The sequence below is a fragment of the Pyrgilauda ruficollis genome, unplaced genomic scaffold (genome assembly GCF_017590135.1).
Source record: "Pyrgilauda ruficollis isolate IOZ18807 unplaced genomic scaffold, ASM1759013v1 scaffold95, whole genome shotgun sequence".
In the NCBI taxonomy this organism is placed as follows: Eukaryota; Metazoa; Chordata; class Aves; order Passeriformes; family Passeridae; genus Pyrgilauda; species Pyrgilauda ruficollis.
The window spans coordinates 1,553,399-1,569,565 of NW_024531599.1; the positions used below are offsets into that span (position 1 = coordinate 1,553,399).

Below are 16,167 nucleotides of genomic sequence, written 5' to 3' on the forward strand. Positions count from 1 at the left end.
CACCGCGGCCGCCGCTGCCCCGGAGCATCCGCGGGGCGGGAGGGGCGGGGCCGCCAGCGGGGCGGGGCCGGCCCAGGTGCGGGGCGGGGCCGCGCCCGGACACGCCCCCAGGGCCGGAGCGCGAGCACGCGGCGGAGGGCGCGGGATCCCGCTCGGAGCCGGGACAGGGACACAGGGGTACCGGGATACAGGGATACAGCGATACAGGGACACAGGGATACACGGACACAGGGACACTGGGGCAGAGGGACACACGGACACAGGGATACAGGGACACAGGGATACACGGACACAGGGATACAGGGACACACGCACACAGGGACACACGGGCACAGGGATACAGGGACACACGGGCAAAGGGATACAGGGACACAGGGATACAAGGACACACGCACACAGGGATACAGGGACACACGGACACGGATACAGGGACACAGAGATACACGAGTACAGAGACACACGCACACAGGGACACGTGGACACGGACATGCGGACACAGGGACAGGGACACAGGGACAAGGATACACGGACACAGGGATACACGGACACACAGACAGGGACACACAGACACAGGGATACACGGACACACAGACACAGGGATACACGGACACACAGACACAGGGACAGGGACACACGGACGTAGGAACGCGCGGGCACAGGGACACACTGACACGCACATAGGGACACATGAACAGGGACACACGGACAAGGACAGGGATACGGGCACACACACACGGGCACGGACACACGGACACAGGGACACGCGGACACAGCTCGCACTCCCACCCATTCACACCCACACTCGTCAGCCCCTGCTGCCCTCTGCCGGGTCAGCGGCCCCGCTGCCGCCTGTGCTGCTCCGGGGTGTACCGGCATGTACCGGGATGCACCAGGATGTACCAGGGCTGTGCCAGCGCTGCTCCGGGCTGCACCGAGGGCTGCTCCGGACTGCCCCGCGTGTTTCCACATCGCTCCAACACCTCCTTGGCTCCACTGGTGTTGGGGAGTCACACCGTGGAGCAGCAGGAAACAGAGCAGGGCAGGCTTGAGCTCAGTGCTCCTGACAGAGCCACCAGGACTGGGATCTGGCAAGCCTTTGGGCTGTCCAAGGCTGTGGAGAGTCTATCCCAAGAGGACGTGGCATGCCAGGGTGGTGTCAGGTGCCAGCAGAGCTCCCCAGCGTGCACAGTCCGTACTGCGGGGTGGGGTCTGCACAGCAACCCGGGCACCCGCGCAGCACAGGGCACTGCCACAGAGCCGTGCCCACAGGGCCACTGGCTCCGTCCTCGGAGCTGGTCTGGAGAGGGAAACATCCAGAAGCCATCAGAGAGCAGGGCTGGAGACAGACAAGCACTGGGGAGATGAAGGAGTCCCTGTTCTGGCTTTCCTGAGTTGCACTCCCGTTGCTGGGGCTGATGGCAGCCAGCCACAGCCAGGCCCTGGCTCTGCAGAAGAAAGCATCTTCCAGCAGGGGTGGGACCTGCACGGGACTCCCAGCTCTGTAGGATGGTTTCAACCTCAGGGCAAATACCAATGGAGCACGAGGGCAAACTGAGGCACTCCGAGGTTTCTTTGGAGGAGTCCAGGCTGCATCCTGGGAGAGGGATAGGCAGGACACGCCAGCACTGGTGGCTAGCAGCTGGTGGCTGATGGCTAGTGAGGCAGTGCTGTGCCCAGCACAGAGCCCAGAACCTGCCCTCTGCTCTGCCATCTAGGTACCTTCACCCCATCCCCATGTTTGCCCCTCCCAAGGTGCCAGGACCATGGGCCATGTGTGCACAGGACTCTGCAACCCTGCTCCTCAGCTCTGCTGGCATGGGTAAGTCCCAGGACAACGTGTGCTGGTACAAAATCATGGGGGTGAGCAGGACATGGCCTGTCTGGCTTCCTGCAAGGATGTGAGGAGCTGGTATTCCTCTCTTTGTCCCATGTTTGCAAGGTGCACAATGCAGTTCCCAGCCTGAGCTGCTGGTTTTCCTGAGACTGGACTATTCCCCACTGAAGCTGCAGGCAGAGAGGGGCAGTGACTGTGTCCTGTTTCTCTCTTTCTACTCCCACCCACATGCCAGCTGTACCACAAATCACATCTGTCCCCCAGCTCAGCTAGGATCAGCTTAAGAAAGACACACCACACACATACCTCAGAGCAAACCATCCCCTGTGCAGCCCCAGGCACCAGCAGAGGTGCAGAGCCCCCAGCACTGTGCTATTGTCCCCACCATAGTGTCACCCTTTAGGTTCAGAGTCTCCAGTGACCAGCCAGGTGTCTTGGCAAGTGATACATGCAGTCCTGCATCTCCCTAAACCCACCAGGAGACCACTCACCCCATGGTGTCCTTGGCATCCCCTGGCAGAGCAGCTGCCAGAGCCGCACTGCCAACCCCCGAGCACTTCCATCAGTGTGTGCGTGAGGGTGTGGGTGTCAAGGGGGTAGCTCCTGCCCCAGGACACAGGAGCAAGAGGAAGGGATGCAGCAGTGTCCCCCACACCGTCCATCTCTGCTGGCTGCATGCTGTGGGGGAAGCTGTGCTGCCACGAGCAGGCACCAGACTGGCTCTGGTGCTCAGGCTGCAGCTGGAGCTCAGGCAGTTCCCTTGCCTGAGTCAATAAAAGCCGTGCTGGGAAGCAGGCTGCCTCATTGATCTGCTCCTCCCCTGGGACCCATCCACTGTCTGCATTTTAATACACATTAGGTGATCAAGAGCCCCCCAGTTCCCAGTTAGGCTGGGCTGGGGGCCCTTGGGAGCCAGATCCCACTGAAGAGCTGGGCTGGGAGATGGGGCTGCCCCAGAGCTCAGCACCCCGATCCCATGGGGGGCACTGTGGGCCCCTGGGCAGCCCAGAGAGGAACAACTCGCCCAGCACCAGCACAGGCAGAGCTGGGAGCACTGCAGGAACAGCTCCACACTCTCCTGGCCCGTGCCCCACTGAGCTGTGGGATGGATGTCAAGGGCTGAAAGAGACTTTCCCAGGGACTGGGATGGATGTCTGACCCCAAGAGCGCAGTGTGGAGAGAGTGGAAGGGGCAGAAATGGCTTCACAGTGTCCAGCTCTCCTCTTGGCTAGCCCCAGGGCTGCTGCCCCAGCCCAAACATGCTTTCCCACCTCTGCCCCATCCCCAGTTCCACACACAGCTGGGACAGGGAGCCAAGAAGGCCTCAGGCCCCATTTTGCTGCCCAGCCCCTGGCACATCTCCCCACGGGACAGACTTAGCTGCAGGCAGGAGGCTGCAGGCTCCAGCAGAGACACGAGGATGCAGGGTCCAGCTGCTGGGATTTCAGGAGATCCCCAGAGCTTGGCAACCTCAAAATGACTGAACTGGAGGCTGCCACGTGAATCCTGCCAGCTCTGGCTACACGTGGTGTCGCATTTGCAGCCCCCTCCGCTGGCTGTGCAGGCAGGGTGGCAGAGGAAGGACGGGAGGGGCACCCAGAGTCACACAGCAGGAACACTTTAATGACCTGTCCAGCTCTTGCAGACCCCGCTGGAACAGCATTGTCCTGTTCTGCACCAGCATCCCAGAGACCTGTCCCAAAAGTAATACCAGAGCTGGCCAGAGTAGCTCAGGACCCCAGGCAGAAGCAGGAACAGCGTGGCTCTGCTCCTGCATCCCTGAGACAGAACCCTGGGCACTGCAGTGGGCAGCTCAGGGGCGAGTGGCAGTCATGGTCTTTTGGGAGGGAGCTGCACCGAGCCCTGGGGATCTGCCTGGTGCCACAGCTGAGGTGTCCAGAGGGGCAGAGCCAGTTTTTGTCCCCTGCAGTGTTTCTCTTCCCTTTAGCAGCTCCACAGCTGCTTTCTCCACTTCATCCACCTCCAGCTGGCTGCTGGCTGCCATCTCATCCCTGGTCACTGCTAGGAACGACGAGTCCTGGGCCAGAGCCCCGAGGCCTCCGGAGATCAGAGCCTGTGCAGAGGGTGAGAGCACAGCCTGGGTGCTCAGCCTGGGGACTGCCCTGGCTGCAGGCACCCACCCTCCCTCCTCTCCCCCCTTCTGCTCTCTGTGCTGGCACACACCTGCAGCTTGTCCTTGTGGCTAAGCTGTGCCCCCCAATCTCCCATCATGGCACAAGCATGGTGTCCCTGGAATTTCCTGCCATCCCTGCTGTTCCCTCGGCCAAGCTGTGCCCTTGCCTTACCTCCTGAATGAGGAAGGTGATGGCTGGGGTGGAGGATGTTCCTGGCTCACCAGTTTCCCTCTGCTGGAACCTGGAGCTGGATGCAGTTCCTGTCACAGTGCCATCCTCTGTGGGCAGCTGGATGAGAGTAGCACAGAGCTGCAACATGAGCCCAGGGAACTGCAGCACTGCCCAGGGGAGATCTCTCCCATGTTAGTGTGGGGGCTGCAGGTTCTGTCCCCTGTCCCTGCCCAGTGCCTGGACAGGCAATGCCATCCTGCTGGAGCTCCTGGGTCCAGGCACCCCCAAAATGGGACCAGCAGGGCCACGTGAACAGAGAGCAGGGAACCAGCCCTGGCCCCTGCCCTGGCATGTGCCAGGCAAAGGGCAGCAAAGGGAGCATGGGGGAAATCTGATGCACCCCTTCTGCCTGCCCTGGCTCTGGAGGCAGATGGGCAGCCAGAGGAATGTGCTTCCAGCTGTCCCAGCTTCGAGGAGCTCCTCATGGAGCTGTTACAGCAGCAGGGTGGGAGCCCAACTCCATCTCCAGGCTGATCCAAGAGAAAAGCTCCAGCAAGGCTGGATTCACACAATGGGCCTGGAGAGGGGCTCCTTCCCAGCACAGCAGTGCCAGGATGGCAGGGAGGATTCCCAGGATGGGAGGGAGGCTCACCTGTGTGCCCATTACACGTCCCCTCTGACATTTTTACCTGCTGGGGAAGGAGTGGCCCTGGTGATGAGAGACCCCCAGAGGTGGCCCCTCGCCTCCTGCTCAGCCTCTCCATGGGTATGGGGCGGTTGTACTCTGTGGGAGGGAAGGGTGGGGACATCACAGAATTCACAGAATCACAGAATGATGTATCTTGAGACTGTAACCTCTGGTTCTGTCAGTGCTGCCTGGAGAAAGAGCCCAGCCCCACCTGAGCACAGCCACCTTTCAGCAGCTGTAAGGTCACCTCTGAGTATTCTTTTCTCCAGGCTGAGCACCCCCAGCTCCCTCAGTTGTTCTTCACAGGGTTTGTGTTCCCAGCCCCTCACCAGCCCTGTTGCCCTCTACCCTCCTCTGGCACTTGATGTAGCTTGAGACTGTGACCTCTGGTTCTGTCAGTGCTGCCTGGAGAAAGAGCCCAGCCCCACCTGAGCACAGCCACCTTTCAGCAGCTGTAGAGTGATAAGGTCACCTCTGAGTCTCCTTTTCTCCAGGCTGAGCACCCCCAGCTCCCTCAGTGTTCCTCACAGGGTTTGTGTTCCCAGCCCCTCACCAGCCCTGTTGCCCTCTACCCTCCTCTGGCATCTCAACATCCATCAGATGGATACAAGAGCAAGGACACCACTGCCAGACAGAGATGAGACTGGGCTTGCTAGACTGGGGAAAACAGGATTTAGGAGTTCAGCAGCACCCAAAGTCCTTGTTTAAGGAAATGAACATGGTCTTGTGGCCCTGCTGCGCTGGGATGGCCAGTGCTCCCCCAGCTGAGGCACTGCCTCCATGTTTCATCACCTCAAAGGGTGAAAGGAAGGAGAAGGGTCTCCTGGAGCTCTTCAGAGAGATCCTGCTGTGCTCAGTGCTCTCAGCAAACCTCCAACTTACTGGGGCCTGCACCTCCTCCTTCCACCACGACAATCAGCCCCTTCCCCCTGCCCTGGCCCCTGGGCTGGTCCCAGTGCCCCAGAAGAAGAACAAAGCCCAGACTCACCCCACGCCGGGCGCCTGCGTGCTGCTGGCACTGTCTTCCTCAGCACCTCATCCTCATAGTGCACCCTGGCAAGGGCAGGCAGGAGGGTCAGCCTGGCTGGGGACACACACTGAGCCCAGCTCCCCCTGGGGTGCAGCCCTCCCCACCTTCCCCCACCTGGGGGGACAGACCCGTAGGGACAACTGGGATGGATGAACAGGGTGGAGACTCCAGGACTAAGTACATCTCTTACATTGGTAATTTTTGTCCCTTCTACCTGTGCCAGACATGTGCTGGTGGCCCCAACCTGGGCCTTGGCCCTCAGAGATTGGCAGGAGAGGGGCAGGGGAGATTCCTGCAACCCCTGGAGCCCTGCAGCCCACCTCCATGCTCATGGCACTGAGATGAAGGATGCTGGGATGGGAGCCCTGGCTAAGCCAGGTGCAGCCAGCTGCCAGGACAGCCCCAGGGCAGGCAGTGGCAGGGCCAGCACTGCCCTCCTCACCTGCACACCGAGGCTGAGTGCCCTTACCCCTCCAGCCAGCTGCTGCTGTTGGCGTTGTTGATGTTGGTGTTGCCTTCCTGGGGGAAGTCATCAAGGAACACAGGAGAGTCGAGGTCCTCACTGCCCACCTCGGTGAACTGCAGGGGCCTCTGGCTGGCCACCTGGGGCTGCAGCGGGCTGCTGGGCTCCATGAAGCTGTCCACCTGGCCAAACAAGCCACCTGTTCTCTGCAATCAACAGGGAGGGCATCAGGGGAAGCCTGGAGCTCCAGGCTGCTCTGGGGCCATTCCCACATCAAAGCAGTGATTGCTCTGCCCAGGCCTTGCAGACCACATGGCCCCAAAAGCTTCACTTCCCAGGTGGGGAAACTGAGGCACTGAAGGTTGATGGCCATGCAGCAGCGTCTCAGGTTGGAAATGAGGGTGTGTATTCTGTCCCCATCTGTCAGAGCTGGGAGTTCTCTGCTGTTCATGGGGCAGTTTTCTTTATCTCTCCCACAGCCAATCCTCCCTCCAGCAGATCTCTGCTGTTCATGGCCACTGAGTGTCCCTGCATGGCTGATCAAATTCCATCATCCCATGGGGAGATGCTCCGCCCAGGGTTTTCCTGCATGAACACCCCAGGGGTTTGAGTGACCAATGAATACAGGGTAACAACTTATTACTAACCAATAAAAGTAATTGGCAAGAAAGCTACTGACCAATGGGAGTCCCAGACAAGTTCTGTAAAACTGTATAAAAACCACATATGTGAATAAAGAATGGGCTTTCTTCCACCATGAAGAAAATGGAGTCCTGCCTGATTTATTCCCATAACAAGCTGGGGGGACACCTTCCCACAGCAAAGCTCAGCAAACTCTGCTGCTGGCAAGGAAGGGGTGAAGGAAAGCAGCTCCTCCCCAGCACAGCTAAATTCAAGGGCCTGGGAGTGCCCTGCAGTGAGGGCTCTGGGCAGAGCCAGCCCATCAGTGCCACACTTTGAAGCAGGAGGGAGCACAGGAACGTCCTGATCTTCAGGAGCTGAACCACCTCAGCTCTGTGCAGGGCAGCAGCACCTCTCCTAAGCTAAAGTCAAAGGATGGGAGCTGGAGCAGCCCCACTCCTAAGCTGTTTGGGGTGGCACTGGTTCACTCCTCAGGGCTGCAATGGGCCATCAGCTGGTAACATCCTCCAGGCTCGGGCTGAGCATCCCCTGCAGGCACCCAGGGGCTCTGGCCCTGGGATGGGGAATAGCAGCAGGGCTGGGGGTTTGTCCACAGGGTCTGAGCCCACAGACAAGGGCCTGAGCTCCCTGGCCACTGGGGGAATGGTGTGTAGCCCACACCGAGTCACAGAAAGTGGGCTTCTCTAAGTGAAGGAACTGCACCACACCTGTTCCTATGCAACAGAGGACAGTTGTAATATTATAGTATTGATAATTGTAAAAACAAGCCGTGGACAGATGCAGTAACCACAATTTGTCCTCCCATCTGTTTTAAACTAGAGGTTTTTTCCTGAATCTCAACATCTTCACTGCCAATACTCAGCTGCTGGAAGAATGAAGCACTCCTTTTAGCTCTCTTTTAGCCTAACATCATTAGATTTCCATTAAAAGTGCCATGTGGCTGGTTTTCATGCACAGTGGAAAATTTTCATCATGCTCTCTCACTCTGTCCTTCTTTCCAAACCTAATGTGCACTTTCTCCTGTTTGAGGCAACACTGCAATGTTGACACTGAATGTCTTCTATTTGAATTTAATGAATGGTCATTATTCAGTTGGTCCCAGACAACAACAAAACTCAATCTATGCGCAGGTCAAATTCACAAGGCAGGTTCCCTGTCAGGCTGCAGAGGCAGCCAGGATCACTGCTTACCTTCTGTCTTGATCTTGAGGGCTGTCCTCACCAGAGCAAAGAGGGTGGCGTTGAAGGTGACGGTGCCGTCGCTGTTCAGGGGCATGTTCATGCACACCAGGCGCTGCACAGCAAACCAAATGTGAGCCAGGGCAGAGCAGCCTGGCAGCCCCAGGCTCACTGCCTGGCCTGCCCAGGGGGCTGGGGTGTTCACATTCTCTGAGCAGAGAGAGACATAATTCTCTCTCCCGGGATTCTTCCTGGGGAAGGCAGTGAGAAGCTCAGAGAAGAAGGGAAAACAATCCTTATCTCTATTTGCTGCTCCTGTTGTTTGGCACATGTGGAATGTGTTATGGAGATTGTTCACCAAAGGGGTTTGGTTATTGGACACCTATTGGTGAAGGTTGGTTTGTTTCCTTGGCCAGTTGGGTTGAAGTTGTGTCCTGACTGTCTCAGACAGTCACGGGTTTTTCTTTAGTATTCTTTAGTATAGTTATAATACAGTATTAGTGTAATATAGAATAGCTTAATAAAGCAATTGTTCAGCCTTCTGATTCATGGAGTCAGAGCACATTATTCCCTGGCTGGGGGATCACCTGTTTCTACTATAAGGGTCTGCTCAGGGCATGGAACCCTCCCAGCCCCACCTGCCCTGCCCAGCAGTGGCACTGTGGCACTGGTTCACTGCTCAGGGCTGCAACAATGGGCCATCAGCTGGTAACATCCTCCGGGTTTGGTTATTGGACACCTATTGGTGAAGGTTGGTTTGTTTCCTTGGCCAGTTGGGTTGAAGTTGTGTCCTGACTGTCTCAGACAGTCACGGGTTTTTCTTTAGTATTCTTTAGTATAGTTATAATACAGTATTAGTGTAATATAGAATAGCTTAATAAAGCAATTGTTCAGCCTTCTGATTCATGGAGTCAGAGCACATTATTCCCTGGCTGGGGGATCACCTGTTTCTACTATAAGGGTCTGCTCAGGGCATGGAACCCTCCCAGCCCCACCTGCCCTGCCCAGCAGTGGCACTGTGGCACTGGTTCACTGCTCAGGGCTGCAACAATGGGCCATCAGCTGGTAACATCCTCCAGGCTCGGGCTGAGCAGGGTCATGCAGGCACCCAGGGGCTCTGGCCCTGGGATGGGGAATAGCAGCAGGGCTGGGGGTTTGTCCACAAGGGTGGGGCTGAGCCCACAGACAGGTGCCTGAGCTCCCTGGCCCATCACCCCTGGTACCACAACTGCCAGAGGCAGTGACATCCCTGGTCCCACAACTGAACCAGAGCTAGTGATGGCTAGAGCTGGGGAAATAACCTACAGGGGCATGGGTGCCATGGGAGAAAATCATGGAATCACAGAACTGTTTAGTCAGAAAAGATCTGTGACATCATCAGGTCTTACTGTTCCCCCAGGACTGCCAAGACCACCAGAAAAACCATGGAAACAAGCACCACACCCACATAGCTTTTAAATCCCTCCCGGGTGGAAACCCACCACCGCCCTGGACAGCTTGGGGGCCCAAGCAATCTTCTGGTGAGAAAATTTTCCCCAATATCCATCCTAAACCTCTCACGGGGCAACTTGAGATTTTCCTCTTGGACTGTTACTTGAGAGAAGAGACCCACTCCCACCTGGCCTCAGCCTCCTGTCAGGGAATTGTAGAGAGCAAGAAGGTCCCCTGAGTCCCCTCTTCCCCAGGCTGAACTCCCCCAGTTGCTTTCAGAGAGATGGGAGTCATTTTGCATTGTAAGCCCCACTCCAAGACATGTCCCAGCTGCTGTGAGGAGTCTGGGGATCAAATCTGGTGTGTTTGCCCAAAAGCCAGGAGGGATTACACCAGTGCCTGAGCTCCTGCCCATGCACGTTACACATGAGCCTCACACAGGCTCACACAGATTTGTTCAGAATGAGCTAAGCCAGGAAAAGTGCATTTCTGCTAAGAATGTTGGGGTTTCCTTCTCCCTAAGCACCATCAGCTCTTGGAAACAAGTTCTACAGCCCAGCTGCCACGGCCACACGCTCAGGCCCTGCACTGCCCTCCTGCAGCAGCTGCAGCGTGGCCTGGGAGTGCCCTGCAGTGAGGGCTCTGGGCACAGCCAGCCCCTCAGTGCCACCCCTTTGAAGCAGGAGGTGAGCACAGGTAAGTCCTGATCTTCAGGAGCTGAACCACCTCAGCTCTGTCTCTCCTTGCCCCCCAAATCACCCCCTCATTAAAAAGGAGAGGTCAGAGCTGGCTGGACTGTCACTCTCAGCCTGCCAGGAGGACACAGTGACAGCTTGGGGAACGTGTCCTGATGTGCTGCTCTTTGAGCCAGGTCTCGTGGGCTCTCAGAGAAACCCATCACACCCGAGATAGCTCAGCTACCCAGAATGGCATAAAATTAGCAGGTTAGCTTATGAGGTAATGTTGGAAACAGAAAAAGGTTTAATAAAAGGCAAAATAATAAAGCCTTAAGAGAGAAAAACCGAGCAAGGGGCAAGAGGTCCTTGCTCCTGCTAAAACACTCCACAAAAGCAATTATTTCCTTTGTTCTCTTCCTTTTCTAGTGAATTACCTAGGCCAGACCTGTTGGCCTCTGTCCAATGGGCAGCCCCCATTCTGAGGTGAAGTCCCAAAGGTCCTATGAGGTGTCTTTGTACTTAATTTGGGAGAGAAACTCCTGGGCTTTTTGCCTTTTTAAGCAGACAAAGAATAATTTGGTCACTCCGTCAACAGGGGGCACATCCCTACACCGTCCCTGTGCTCACACACCTCGGCACCCCCTTGGCTCTTACCTTACAAGCTACACGGTGTGGGCAGAACTTGCCAAAGCCCAGGGGAGGGTTGATACGCCTCAGCAGAGTCACCACATCCAAGTGTTTGATTCTCCCCCTGCAGAGGAAACGCCAGCTCAGCAGTGAGGCAGCAGCCCTGCCTGGCAGTGCCTTGGGGAGCTGCTCTGGGGCTGATCCCTGGGATCTGCCCCATGCTTCTCTGCTCCTCCTGGGGAAAGCAGCTGCTCCCTGAGGCCCTGGGGAGCAGGTGAAGGTGTGCAGTGGCATGGCACGAGTTGGCAGCCTCAGCACAGCTGGATGAAGAGGGAACTGAAAGTCTTATGTTCCCAAATCTCCTGATGGCTTTTATCAGACCTGGATCAACTCTAGCATCTCTTACCTCTGAGATGCTGGAACGTGGTCGTAGGCAGTGGCACAGCTCACCCTGCCTGCCTGCATGTGTCCCCCCCATGGAACACCCCCTCCATGCTGCCCACCCACCCACCCTCACTCACTTGGCCTCAGGGTCGTACTCGGCCCAGATCCGCTTGAACTCGTCCAGGTGATGGGGCCCCAGGATGGACCAGTCCCGTGTCAGGTAGTCAAAGTTGTCCATGATGACAGCCACGAAGAGGTTAATGATCTGAGGGCAGAGGAAGGCATGGGAAGAGCCCAGCCAGGGGAGAGAGACCAGCACTATGAAAACAGGCAGATGTGTTCTGGGATCTCCTGCAGTCAGAGGATGCTGAGTGAGGGTCTTCCCATGCAGAGAGGAGCTGCCTGCCCAAGCAGGTCATGTGAAAGGACAAGCACATCAGCATCTCATCCCTCTCCACCCCTGCTGAGGCCAACACAAACACATCTGGAAGGCAGCACACAGAGGCTGTGGGAAGACACTAAAAGGGATCCTGGGTCCCCCAGGAGTGCAGTGTCAGTTTACAGCACGGCTGGGTAGGTGGGTAGGGTGATGTCCCCAGCAGAAGGTTCAGGGGCTCCCCCCATGAGACACAGCTACCAACACCGTGGCTGCCCAGGCAGGACAGGGGTGCTGAAAGGGCCCTGTGGGAGCCAGCAAACTGTGGGAAATGGGTTTGTACAGAAATCCCAACGCTTGACAGAAGGCTCACATAGTGTGTATCTGTATGTAAACCTTGAGATAAGAAATGTAAACCTTGAGATAAGAAATGCTGACTTAGAAATGCCATGGGATAGGACAGACATGGTTGAGAGAGAAATGGAACTAGAAACAAGTTTCAAAGGACAGCCTTACAAATAAGACCGGATACTTTGGAGAACTAGAACTATGAAAGATGCATACCAGGAAGGCACAAAGCATGTAGAAGCTGATGAAGTAAAAGTAGGCAAAGCCAGTGCCACAGGTGTACTCCTCTCCCTCGGCGTAGTCGGACTCGGGGTCGCAGCGCCGGCCGTAGCTGCAGTCCAGCAGGATCTCCTGCCACGCCTCGCCGGTGGCACACCTGGGGACAGGGGACACCTGCTGCTCCCTGCTGCTCTGGGCATGCAGGGAGGGCTGAGGCCAGCCCAGCACACAGGGGAATGGGAAACATAAGCTTTTGTAAGGAAATCCAAACCCTCTGCTGACACAATATACTGAAATTTTCAAAAATCAACGAAATAAAGATTCCCACCTTACCACAACACTAGGTAGAGAGCAGAACTAATAACTACCAGCTGCTTTTGGTGAAACAATGCCTAAGAGTGCCAGTTAAAGACCAGCTTTGATTTGTAACACTGCCCATAAAATGTTCATATTATCAGAAGCACGTGGGCAGCTCCTTGGAGGAAACCAATGGCAGATCCACGCCAGCAAGGGTGGAGGAAAACCTGCAATCTTGTAAGGGCATGAGGTATCAGTGCAGCACAAGAACAGCTAGTACTAGGTGAAGGCCACCCAGGTTTATGTTAGTAATTGGTGTTTTGACTGAATCACTCATAAAAGCCTGTTTGTGAACAAGAAAAGGAGCAGTCAGGATTCTGGCCTTGCTGCTATAGGGCCACTGAAAGCTCCAGAAAGTGTCTGGAGTCAAGGAAAGCCTTGGGCTGAACTCCTGCTTCCCATGATTTCCTCACAATTCACAAATTAAAATCTAGTCTGGGAAGGAAATACTCAGAATAGCAACCCCAAAATGCCCCTCTCTCCAGCAGCCCAGCCACACCAAGAAAACCCACAGCCTCTCCTGAAATGCTCCCACTGCTGCAGGAGATCTTTCTGTGGGACAAAAAAGAAATCAGTTACTGAAACGTGAGTCCTCCCTCACTGCAAGCTGGGCATTCCCACAGGCTCAGAGCCTTCTGGAGCTGCTCACACGACAAGACTGACCTGAAGAGCAGCAGCACAGCCTGTGGAAAGGTCTGGAAGTTGTTGTTTCGGTTGATCTGGGTCCCATCCACCATGGCAATCTTCCCAAACATCTGTAAATCACAGTGGCAGGTCTGCAGTGTGCCATCCTTTCCTTGGCACCAAATACCCTCTGGTGCCTGAGCCCCACTTCCTCTGGTTTATTTGGCTTTGGGCATCCCCAAAAGAGATTGAGATTGGATGTGGGTGCTCTGGGGCTTGGAAGCTACTTGGACATTGCTGCCAGTGCTGAAAGCACCCCTGACTACAGCTGCACTTCATCTGGGCCACAGAGACAAGGTCTGAACCAGCACAAGCACTGGTGCCAATGGATTGTGCCACTGGATTGTGCCATTGACTCCCAAAGTGCTCTGTGCTGAAGCCCAGGGACAGGAGGCTGCTGGGGTGGCAAACACCCTTGCAGACAAGAGTAAGCAGGTCCCATGATGTGCAAAGTCCCAGAGAGGGCCTAACAGAGGAACCAGTCCCTCCCTGTCCCACCTCCCCGGGTGCCATCAGGCTCAGGGCATCTGATGAAGACCAACTCCCACCCCCCTGGCCCCTGCCCCTCACCTGCATCCCAATCACGGCATAGATGAAGAAAAGCATCACAATCAGCAGGGCCACATAGGGCAGAGCCTGTGACAAAAGGACCATGGCTTGTGTGAGACACAGCCCAGGGACAGGGTCTGGGCTCTGGGAGTGCTGCAGGAGCTGTGCCTGTCCCTGTGTGGGGAGGGGACAGCTCACCTGCTCCCCTCCTGCTGGCCCCTTCTCTGTGGTGCTCACCCGTGGCAGGCTGATGCCAGCCCCAGTGGCCTCTGTGGCTGGGACAGAGGCTCAGCACAGCCCAGGGCAGTGCCAGCTCTGGCTGTGAGCAGATGCTGCAGCGTGCCCTGAGGTACCCACCTGGAGCAGATCCCAGTTAACTGGGACCAGGACAAATGGGCCCAGCAGGTACTGCCAGCACCTGGCCAGCTCTGACTCTCAGAGCTGTGAGGCAGGGAGCCCCACACGCCTCCCACCCACACGGGCCATGTTCTGCACACCACAGGCCCCAGCCCAGCCTGAGGCCAGCAGGAGCACTGCAGCTTTCTCCTCTGCCTGCTCAGGACAGGCTGCTCAGCCCGAGGGTCAGCCGCTGCTGCCAGCCCTGGCCATGTGTGCCTTTGGGAGGGGAGCAGAGCTCCTGACAGACCTGAAAGGACTTGATGAAGGTCCACAGGAGGGTCCTGACACCTTCCCCCCGGCTCAGCAGCTTCACCAGCCTCATCACTCGGAATAGCCGGAAAAAAGTGATGGAGACGCGGGAGTTGTCATCAGGGTCCTGCAGGCAGAGCACAGCAGCTGCAGGACACGGTGCTGGGGCCTCCAGGCCTTCAAGGCAGGGGGTCCAGCTCCTGGGGGAGGAAGGGTAGCGAGATCCCACCCCCAGGCACCAGCCACGGTGCCCTTTGCTGCCGTGGAGGAGCAGACTGTGCTGGCACCGCTGCCCCCGGCTCCTCTCCCCAGCCTCCCCAGGGATCCCATCTCCCCCACGCTCACACTTTGGCACTGGGATAATGCAGGAAGGAAGGCATGCTGCCACATGCACTGGGAGAGCTCTGAGGGTCACAAGGCCACCACAGACAGGCTTAATCCCACCAGGGTCTTGCCCAGCACAGCCTGTATTTGTAGGGTGAGGTGTAGGGTGGGCACCAGGCACAGGAAGGGTTAATGAGAGCTGTTTCAGCAGAGAAGGGCAGTTTTGAGAATGCCACAGCAGGACTTTAACCAAAGGAGGGACTGAAGAAAGGTGTCTCTGCGGGGTGCTGCCCTTGTCACCTGGCTGTGCAGGGATGCCAGCTCTCTGTGGGTGCCCCCCGTGCAGGGGGGAACAGCCAGGGGGTCAGGGCAGAGTGGGCAGGCAGGAGGTGAGGCAGGAGGCACAGCTCCTGGCCTCCAGGACCAGCTTTTGTCTGGAAGCACCTCACAGTGGTAGCTGGAGATGCTGGGGGCTTGGTCACCTGTGCCCTTGGCAGCCCCAGCATGGCACAGCCTCAGCCCCTGCCACCAGGAGCCATGAACAGACCCTGCTAGCACTGCATCACAGCTTGGGATGCTTTTCCCACTGCCCCCTTAGCCTGCCAGAGCTTTCCTGCTGCCACTGGATCCCTCTGACTCCCATCACCCAGGCCTCTCACTTCCAGCTATTTCAGGACAACAAAATCCAGCTGTAAATACCCCAATATCCCTCCCTGCAGCTCCACCTTCCTCAGCATCACACTTCCCAGTTCCCAGGGCTGCACTGAAAAACTCCATCTCCTCTCCCACCTTTCTTTTGCCTTTCACTCTCCTGGTGCTTCGTGCCCATCCAGTGAGTGCAGTGCTCAGGAGCATCCCAGCAGCCCCAGTGCAGAGGGTCGAGATTGCTCCTCTTCCCATTTCTCTGCTGTCATAGGGCAGGGATTGCCCCCTCACCATTTCTCTGCTGTCAGAGGCTGGATCCCTTCAGACCTTAGGCAGCCAGGGTGATGGCAGAAGGACCAGGGCCACCTTTCCTGCCCTACAGCTCTGCTGTGGCAGCTCCAGGGGATGGCATGGTGAAGGGCAGGGCTGTGCTCTCAGGTGGGCCCAGGAGGGCTGGGGAAGAGCCTTGCAGCTCCCAGGGTGGGAAGGGGTGTCTGTGTGTGTGGTGTGTCACCCAATCCCCCCAGCGAGGGCACAGTCACAGCCCGGAGGGAGGAGCTGGGTGTGGTGGCCTCGGTGACACGCAGGACACACGCAAAGGCTGGCAGGGGCAGGGAGGGCTGCAGGCAGGACACAGAGCTGGCACTTACAGTGCCATCACAGCCCCCACCGAGGCAGTACAATCCACCACTGGGTGCCAGGATGGTCTGTGGAGAGAACAAGAGAGTCAGCAGAGGGGAGGCAGGGAGGGACACAA

General features: G+C 57.1%; 1 protein-coding gene across 1 annotated transcript in view; it reads right to left on the reverse strand.

The window, feature by feature from the left end:
* Positions 1-3,436: 3,436 nt before the first annotated feature.
* Positions 3,437-16,167, reverse strand: part of CACNA1S (calcium voltage-gated channel subunit alpha1 S) — a 51,934-nt gene continuing 39,203 nt past the window's right edge. Inside the window, 14 exon segments of the mRNA XM_041489593.1 lie at positions 3,437-3,908; positions 4,141-4,278; positions 4,830-4,924; positions 5,817-5,881; positions 6,328-6,527; positions 7,624-7,676; positions 8,154-8,256; positions 10,904-11,000; positions 11,398-11,525; positions 12,201-12,360; positions 13,224-13,315; positions 13,815-13,880; positions 14,440-14,568; positions 16,061-16,117. Coding sequence (XP_041345527.1) covers positions 3,648-3,908; positions 4,141-4,278; positions 4,830-4,924; positions 5,817-5,881; positions 6,328-6,527; positions 7,624-7,676; positions 8,154-8,256; positions 10,904-11,000; positions 11,398-11,525; positions 12,201-12,360; positions 13,224-13,315; positions 13,815-13,880; positions 14,440-14,568; positions 16,061-16,117 — 1,644 coding nt within the window. The 3' untranslated portion in view covers positions 3,437-3,647.